The 9,814-nt window shown below is 48.1% G+C and overlaps 1 protein-coding gene across 1 annotated transcript; it reads right to left on the bottom strand.

The window, feature by feature from the left end:
• Positions 1-449: 449 nt before the first annotated feature.
• Positions 450-9,814, bottom strand: LOC140717707 (large ribosomal subunit protein mL49-like). The gene is made up of 4 exons (XM_073031380.1): positions 9,732-9,814; positions 7,278-7,437; positions 5,442-5,566; positions 450-879 (listed from the first exon to the last, which is right to left on the bottom strand). The coding sequence occupies exons 1-4, from the start codon at positions 9,792-9,794 to the stop codon at positions 733-735; spliced, it is 495 nt and encodes a 164-aa protein (XP_072887481.1). The 5' UTR covers positions 9,795-9,814; the 3' UTR covers positions 450-732.

Below are 9,814 nucleotides of genomic sequence, written 5' to 3'. Positions count from 1 at the left end.
CTCGGGGCTAACAACCCTGACTGGGAGAACAAAATTGTTACGGAAACAGCAATGAAGAATCCTTCTACATCTGAATCCTATGGTATTCCTGAGTCTCCACCCGGGACTTGCATGGCTGACAGTGGTGAAAATCGAGCTATTGACACGATGGAGGAAGCCCTGAGCACCACCAGAGATGGAGGACCTTCATTGCTGCCCTAAACGGAAGCTGCGAAACAAACAGTAGAGACAGAACTCCTTCCCCTCCTTTTCCAGTTCTGATGAAGGGTCTCAGCCTGAAACGTTGACTGTTTATTCCCCTCCATAGACGCTGCCTGACCTGCTGAGTTCCTCCGGCATTGTGTGCGTTTGCTCCTTCGAACTCCTTCCAGCTTAACGACATCTCTTCTGTAACATGGTGACCACAATTACAAAATAACAAAAATAAAAATGACATGCTGGACAGGAAACCAGAGCAAGTTGTCGGTTTAATGGAGGCCCAAAAGATGTTGGAATCAGAAGAAAAATCATGATGGATGATCTAAGAGAGACAAGAGCAGATCAAGATACTGTCCAAGCTGATGAGTTGCTCCGCTGTTTACACTGACCTCTTACTTTACTGGGCTGGTGTGTATTTTGGGAAGTTTCACAAGAGATATGTTTCTTATAACGTGAAAACTGGAGATTTTCTACCATAGATTTGTGTTTTAATCAAACAATCTCAGCACGCCGTTTAACATCCATTCACAAAACTCAGAACCCCTTCTCCAACAGCCATGATTTCAGCTCTTTGTCGAAGTAACCTTTCACCCGCAGACTCATTGTCACCTCATTGACCTGCGTGAGCGGCGTCTTGCCCGTCAGCTGCGCGAGGTATTCCTTCACGTCCTTGTCAAGTGTCTGAGGAAGGCAAGAGGGCACCAGAGGGGTTAAAACATGCAGAACGACAACACTCGTGCACAGGACAGAGCAACAGGGAGCTCAAATACCATATAAATTTGCTGACGATAGAACCATTGTTGGTAGAATCTCAGATGGTGACAAGAGGGCGTACAGGAGTGAGATATGCCAACTAGTGGAGTGGTGTCACAGCAACAATCTGGCATTCAATGGCAGTAAGACAAAAGAGCTGATTGTGGACTTCAGGAAGGGTAAGATGATGGAACACATACCAATTCTCATAGAGGGATCAGAAGTAGAGAGAGTGAGCAGCTTCAAGTTTCTGGGTGTAAAGATCTCTGAGGATTTAACCTGGTCCCAACATATTGATGCAGTTATAAAGAAGGCAAGACAGCGGCTATACTTCATTAGGAGCTTGAAGAGATTTGGCATGTCAACAAATACACTCAAAAACTTCTATAGATGTACCGTGGAGGGCATTCTGACAGGCTGCATCACTGTCTGGTATGGGGGGTGGGGGGGGGCTACTGCACAGGACTGAAAGAAGCTGCAGAGGGTTATAAATCTAGTCAGCTTCATCTTGGGTATGAGCCTACAAAGAACCCAGGACACCTTCAGGGAGCAGTGTCTCAGAAAGACAGCGTCCATTATTAAGGACCCCCAGCACCTAGGGCATGCCCTTTTCTCACTGTTACCATCAGGTAGAAGGTACTGAAGACTGAAGGCACAGACTCAGCAATTCAGGAACAGCTTCTTACTGCCATCCGATTCCTAAATGGACATTGAACCCTTAGACACTACCTCACTTTTCTTAATATACAGCATTTCTGTTATTTTAATCTATTCAATATAGGTATACAGTAACTGATTTACTTATTTATTAATTTTTTCCTCTTTTATATTATGTTTTGCATTGAACTTCTGCTGCTAAGTTAACAATTTTCACATCACATGCTGGTGATAATAAACCTGATTCTAATTCTGGTGTGTACGCAGAAGGGATTAGTTCAGTTCAGACCCTCCGTTGGTCGCAGTTGACCATGAATATTAGGTCTCAGCGAGCCAGGGCAGTACGATATGGAGAGCAGGCTCTTGCCCTTGTAGCAGGCTGCCCCTCTCCACACATCTGATGAATCCAAAGGCAGAGGCTGATACAGTAGGTACCAGGATCATTGCAGGAGTTACCAGTTGACATCAAACTCAGCACAGGACTGCCTCAGGAACTTCAGCTCCAGATTGTGCAGTTAGGCCTTACGTGGGGAAAAGGGCCTGTTCTTACGCAGTACTGTTTTACGTTGTATGCTGCATGGTTTGTACAATTCTACTCTTCATTCTGGAGCACCTAGACAACCAGCCCACATACGTCAGGCTTCTGTTTATTGATTACAGCTCAGCGGTAATCACCATCATCCCTCAGTGTTAATCGGTAAGTATTAAAACCTGGGCCTCTGTACCTCCCTCTGCAACTGGATCCACGACCTCCTCATCAAAAAAACACATAATACTGTTACATCTGAATTTAGCTTCTCTTCCTCAAATTCTATCATATTATGATCACTGCCTCCTAAGGGTTCGTTTACCTTAAGTTCCCTAAAGAAATCCATTTCATTAAACAACACCCTATCCAGAATAGACTTTCCCCTAGTGGGCTCAACCATCAGCTGCTCTAAAAAGCCATCTTGTAGGCATTCTACAAATTCCCCCTCTTGGGATCCAGGATCAACCGGATTTTCAAAATCTACGAGCATATTGAAATCCCCCATGACTATTGTAACCTTGCTCTCTTGACATGCATTTTCTATCTCCCATTGCAATTTGTAGCCCACGTCCTGGATACCGTTCAGAGGCCTGTATATGACCCCCATCAGGGTCTTTTTAGCCTCGCAGTTTCTTAAGTCAACTCACAATGATTCTACATCTTCCTTATGTCACCTCTTTCTAAGGATTTGATTTCACTTGTTTACCAACAGAGCCACACCACCCCCTCTGCCTACCTGCCTGTCCTTTTGATAAATTGTGTACCCTTGCATGTTAAGCTCCCAACTATGATCTTTCAGCCACGACTTAGTGATGCCCACAATGTCATACCTACCGATTGCTAACTACACTACATGATCATCTACCTTGTTTTGTATATTGGGTATTCAAATATAACACCTTCAGTCCTGTACTCACCACCCTTTTTGATTTTGTCCCCATATTACACTGAAACTCATCCTGCTGACTGCAATTTTGCCCGGTCATCTGCCTGTCCTTCCTGACAGTCTCACTGAATACCAAGACCGTCTCTCTCCACAGAGCACTGCAGAAAAAAATTGCAGTCATAGAAAGATACAGTATAGAAACAGGCCCTTTGGCCCATCTAAATGGTGACGTACCATTTAAAGTGTCTACTCCCATCAACCTGTACTGAGACCATAGCCCTCCATACCCCTCCCATCCGTGTACCTATCCAAACTTCTCTTAAGCATTGAAATCGAGTTTGCATGCACCGCTTGCGCTGGTAGTTTGTTCCACACTCTCACCACCCTCTGAATGGAATAGTTTGCCGTCATGTTCTCCTTAAACTTTTCCCCTTTCACCCTTAACCCATGACTATATACCTATATAGGACCCTGGTCAGACACCACTTGGAGTACTGTGCTCAGTTCCAGTCACCTCACTACAGGAAGGACGTGGAAACTATAGAAATGATGCAGAAGAGATTTACAAGGATGTTGCCTGGATTGGGGAGCATGCCTTATGAGAACAGGTTGAGTAAACTCGGTCTTTTCTCCTTGGAGTGAAGGTGGATGAGAGGTGACCTGATAGAGGTGTACAAAATAATGACAGGCATTGATCGTATGGATAGTCAGAGGCTTTTTCCCAGGGCTGAAATGGTTGCCACAAGAGGACACAGTTTTAAGGTGCTGGGGAGGTGGTACAGAAGAGATGTGAGTGGTGAGTGCGTGGAATGGGCTGCCGGCGACGATGGTGGAGGCAGATACGTTAGGGTCTCTTATGAGACTCCTGGACAGGTACATGAAGCTTAGAAAGATAGAGGGCTATGGGTAACCTTAGGTAATTTCTATGGTAAGGACATGTTTGGCACAGTTTTGTGGGCCAAAGGGCCTGTATTGTGCTGCAGGTTTTCTATGTTTCTATGACCTCTAGTTGTAGTCCCACCCAACCTCAGTGGAAAAAGCTTGCTTGCATTTACCCCACCTAAACCTCTCCTAATTTTAGGAAGATGTTGTCATGACTCGAGGGACTGAATTATGGAGAGATTGAACTGGCAGAGACTTTATTCCCTGGAGACTGAGGGGTGATTTTAGAGTCATGAGGGGCACAGACAGGCATCGGTTTAAGGTGAGAGAAAAGGATTTTATCAAAGCTTGCGGGCTAACTTTGAGTATATTTGCATGGAACACTATCACACGAAAGTAATGTCCATCATCAAAGATCCCCAGTGTCCAGGCCATGCTCTCTTCTCTCTACCACCATCAGGAAGGAGGTACAGAAGCCTGAGGTCCCACACCACCATGTTCAGTTATTACTGTCTGCAGTTCTGGTCACCTACCTACAGGAGAGATATCAATAAATCTGAAAGAGTGCAGAGATTTGCCGGGACGTGAGGACCTGAGTTATAGGGAAAGGGTGAATAGATTAGGACTTTATTCCCTGGAGTGTAGAAGATTGAGAGGAGATTTGATCACAAAAGTATGAGGGGGAAAAGACGGGATAAATGTAAGCAGGCTTTTTCCACGAAGGTTGGGTGGGACTAGAACCAGAGGTCATGGGCTAAGGGTGAAAGGTGAAAAGTTTAAGGGGGAACATGAAGAGGAAATTCTTCGCTCAGAAGGTGGTGAGAGTGTGGAACGAGCTGCCAGTGGGAGCGGTGGACGCGAGTTTAAGAGAACGTTGCATAGGTACCTGGATGTGAGGGGTAAGGAGGGTCATAGTCCATGGGAACCCTTCATACACACCCCATCCATGTACCTATCCAAACTTCTCTTACAGATGAAAGCTGCAGGGCGATGGGACTAGGCAGAATAATAGACTAGGTGAGCCAAAAGCCTGTTTCTATGATTAAGTACATATATCTATGTCATCTTCTGATTCATTTTCTTGATGGCATTTACAGGAAAATAAAGAAATATAATCGAATTTATGAAAAAATATAAAACAACAAAGACTGACAAATCACCACAAAATGCCAGAGGAACTCAGCAGGACAGGCAGCATCTATGGAGGGGAATAAACAGTCAATGTTTCGGGCTGAGACCTTTCATCAGGACGTGACTGTTTATTCCTCTCTATGGATTCTGCCTGACCTGCTGAGTACCTCCAGCTTTCTCGGTGTGTTGCTCTGGATTTTGAGTACCTGCAGAATCTCGTGTTTCTGACACACAACCAATGTGCAAAAGAAGACAATTCATGGAAATAAAATAATTTTTTAAAATTACAATACTAACAACATGAGTTGCAGAGAACTTGAAGTGAGTCTATAACATTGGGTGTAGAAATGGAGAGAACGTTTCGTTTAAACAGTTTTAAGACAACGCAAGGAAACAATAACGTACCCAAATGTCACCCTCTATCTTCCGGATGACCGTCATCTTTCTGTTGCCGTGGGTGATGTCGGTATAAACTGGGAGGTTGTGCATGCGGGAGCGCCGGATCACATACGGCAGGTCAGGGGGCGGATCTGGAGAAGATTAAACACTGATTACACACCGTAGAGCCGGCAAACACCAGCTCCTTACTGACTTAATGAGCTCACTGGTCACTCGTCTGGGCTGAAGTTAACCTGAGCTGGGCTAATTGGATCTGAGAGGGACTGAGGGCAGCTTTGTCACACACAGGGTGGTGGGTGCATGGAATGAGCTGCCCGAGGAGATGTCTGAGTCAGGTAGTTCAACCTCATTGAGGGGTGACCTCATTTAAACCTATCAAATGCTGAAAGGCCTCAATAGAGTGGATGTGGAGAGGATGTTTCCTATAGTGGGGGAGTCTAGGACCAGAGGACACAGATAGAGTGGATGTGGAGAGGATGTTTCCTATAGTGGGGGAGTCTAGGACCAGAGGACACAGATAGAGTGGATGTGGAGAGGATGTTTCCTATAGTGGGGGAGTCTAGGACCAGAGGACACAGATAGAGTGGATGTGGAGAGGATGTTTCCTATAGTGGGGGAGACTAGGACCAGAGGACACAGATAGAGTGGATGTGGAGAGGATGTTTCCTATAGTGGGGGAGTCTAGGACCAGAGGACACAGATAGAGTGGATGTGGAGAGGATGTTTCCTATAGTGGGGGAGTCTAGGACCAGAGGACACAGATAGAGTGGATGTGGAGAGGATGTTTCCTATAGTGGGGGAGTCTAGGACCAGAGGACACAGATAGAGTGGATGTGGAGAGGATGTTTCCTATAGTGGGGGAGTCTAGGACCAGAGGACACAGATAGAGTGGATGTGGAGAGGATGTTTCCTATAGTGGGGGAGTCTAGGACCAGAGGACACAGACAGAGTGGATGTGGGGAGGATGTTTCCTATAGTGGGGGAGTCTAGGACCAGAGGACACAGATAGAGTGGATGTGGAGAGGATGTTTCCTATAGTGGGGGAGTCTAGGACCAGAGGACACAGATAGAGTGGATGTGGAGAGGATGTTTCCTATAGTGGGGGAGTCTAGGACCAGAGGACACAGATAGAGAGGATGTGGAGAGGATGTTTCCTATAGTGGGGGAGTCTAGGGCCAGAGGACACAGATAGAGTGGATGTGGAGAGGATGTTTCCTATAGTGGGGGAGTCTAGGACCAGAGGACACAGACAGAGTGGATGTGGAGAGGATGTTTCCTATAGTGGGGGAGTCCATGACCAGAGGGCACAGCCTCAGAACACAGGGACATCAATTTAGAACAGTGATGGTGAGGAATTTCTTCAGCCAGAAGGTGATGATTCTGTAGGACTCAACACCAAAGATGGCCGTGGAGACCAAGTCATTGGATACATTTAGAGCGGAGGTTGATAGGTTCTTGATCAGTCAGGGCATCAAAGGTTACAGGGAGAAGGCAGGAGATTGGGGTTGAGAGGGATAATAAATGGAATGGTGCAGTAGACTCCATGGGCTGATGGCCTATTTTTGTCTTATGTTGATTGTGGACTGAGTCAGGGTGAAGGAGAATGAGGAGGCTGTGCCAGGCAGGGGAGGGGTGTGTGGGTGCAGTTTGGAGAGAGGGGCAGGTGGATTTTGATTTGGTGAGGCAGGAGCCAGGGGTGTTTGGCAGAGTGACACTGGGCTGAAAGGTAAGGGGGAGATTGAAGCCCTCATGCAGGGTATCGACCCGAAACATCGACAATTCCCCGTCCCACGTGCTGCTCGATCCTCCAGCGGACCGTGCATTGCATCAGACGACACAGACCTCGAGGTGGACACCATCCCGACGGGGTGGGGTAACGGTCGTGTTTCAGAGGAACTGGCACAGTGCTGGGTGGAATCAATCTCTCCACAAAATGGAATTCCTCCGTCGACTCAACAATCCCCGGATATGTGGAACCAGAACCTGGAGCAGTGCAGTAACTCTAGGACAAACAGAAACATCATTGCAAACCTTCGCAACTGTGTGATCAAACCACCCAAAGCTGCCTGACAGCTGGTTCCTTCCCTTCCCTTTCTTTATTGCTTGCTCAGTGGTTCTTTGTTGTTTTTCAAGGCTCCACCAATCTTCCAGTTTCCCACTACTCGTGGTGACTTTGTACACACGAGCTTTTAGTTTGATGCCTTCCTTTATTTCCTTAGTTATCCAAGGCTGCCTCTCCCCACCCTTACTGTCCACGACTCTCTAACCCTAACCCGTACGTCTTTTGGAATGAAACTGGAGCACCCGGAGGAGACCCAGGCGGTTACGGGGAGCACGTACAAACCCCTTACTGACAGTAGCGGGAGCTGAACACAGATCACTGGTGCTGTAAAGCATTACGTTAGCCATGACACTATCGTTCACTGTTATTGTGTCTGTAACCTCCTCTGGCAGAACGTTCCTGGCACCCCCACTCTTTGTGTTTAAAAAAACTTGACCAACACATCGTCAAACTTCCCTCCTCCTCACCTTCAACCTATGCCCTGTAGTGGGACATTTCCACCAGGGGTAAAAGACTCTATAACTATCTGCCTATCTAACCTATTGGTGCACAAACCAAGACCAGATCACAGGCACCACGCTAAACCCCTCGAAATGGAAACAGAGACTGCCAGAGGTTACAATGGGCAATGGGCGCCACAGTGTGTGGTGACACCTTCAGCCTACCCCCAGCACACCCTTGGGTACATTGGCTGTTGGTGCAAAAACACATTTCACTGTGTGTCTTGATGTACACGTGACAAATACATTTAAATCTGAATCGGGTCATCGACAGGATGCAGAAATACACTGAGAATTGCCCGATGGAATTCAAGCCAGAAGAATCAAGCTTGAAGGCAGGACACAGGGTTAATGACAGGATTCCTAGCGGCGAGGAGGAACAGAGGGATTTTGGGGTCCACGTCCATCGATTCATCAAAGTTGCTGCACAAGTTGAATTGGCTGTTAAGAAGAAGTTCAGTGCGTTGGCCTTCATTAGTCGGGGGATTGAGTTCAAGAAACATGAGGTAATGTTATAGCTCTATAAAACTCTGGTTAGAGTTTACCGCATCAGTGATCAGTGACCTGTTACAGTTCTATAAAATGCTGTTTAGAGTTTACCGCATCAGTGATCGGTGACCTGTTCGTTGTTTGGAACAGCTGGCTGGAGTTTTGAAGGGGCCAGTGCTCAGGCTGGGAGAAGGAGAAACTCGGCACTCGGGCTGGGAGAAGCAGTAGCCAGCGTTCAGGCCAGGAGAGGGTTTGGAGGGGCTGACCTGGGTACAGACCTTGCAGCTGCCTGCGACTCGAAGTCACAGCAGTTGGGGCGCGAAAGCAGCGTGCAGTGTAACCATGAGCGACTGTCTTGGACATTCTCTTGCGATCACAAGTCCCAGTTGGACATTGATAACGTGAGATTCCGCCGGTCTGTTTCCCTCGTTTGGTGGGGAGACAAGTGATGAGGCAGCAGCGTGGCCTTGGCTGTAGGGACAACAAGGACTCGAGCCGCGGACTTGCCTGCTGCTGCAGCCCAGGTGAGAAGATGCCAGAGGCGGTGTAACCTGGCGTCTGTGCTCATTTGGGGGTTGGTCTCTCCCATCAGTGCTGTCCTCCAGTGTCTGACCAGCGGAGGACAGGCAGGATTGACAGGAGCTGTCCCATCGATTTGCATGTCGCTCAGAGATTCGGACTATATGTGTGTTTTCTTGCATAACGAAGTGTGTGTGTTTTGTCTCTCACTATTTTGAATGTATGATCTGCACCTGGGCCCCGGAGGAACGCTGTCTCATTCCACTGTATGGTCTGAATGATAATGAAACTTCCCTTGATTAGACCACACTTGGAGTATTGAACTGAAGAGGTCGGCACAACAGCGTGGACCGAAGGGCCTGTACTGTTCAATGTAGAAGCAGAGTTGAGCCCCATGATCTAAGCCCAAGACCCGACATGAAACTGCAAACTTTCAACTTTACGACCCGGGAGCGCGAGGTGAGCTGGCCCCGCCCACACAATCTGGCCCCGCCCCTCCCAGACTCCGCCCGCCCGTTCAGGCCCCGCCTCGTTGTGGCTCCGCCCATCCGTTCTGGCCACGCCCCCCAACGGTGTCCAGGCAGCCGACTCTCAGCAGCCTGCCCAATGACTCCGGACTAGTACCTCTCCCCGCCGCCGGGACCACATTCAACCCCGCCCCCAAGTTACTGCCCCAGCCTTCCCGGTGAGTTCCGCTCCCGGTCGGATCGCCGCCCTGCCCGCTACCTGAGGCCGAGGGACAGCGAGGCGTGCAGCCCGCAACAGACGGTTCAAAGCGACCGTCGCCATCTTCTGCCGGCGACTGATAG

The sequence above is a fragment of the Hemitrygon akajei genome, chromosome 28 (genome assembly GCF_048418815.1).
Source record: "Hemitrygon akajei chromosome 28, sHemAka1.3, whole genome shotgun sequence".
Taxonomy (NCBI): Eukaryota; Metazoa; Chordata; class Chondrichthyes; order Myliobatiformes; family Dasyatidae; genus Hemitrygon; species Hemitrygon akajei.
This window is presented reverse-complemented; position numbering and strand designations above follow the sequence as displayed.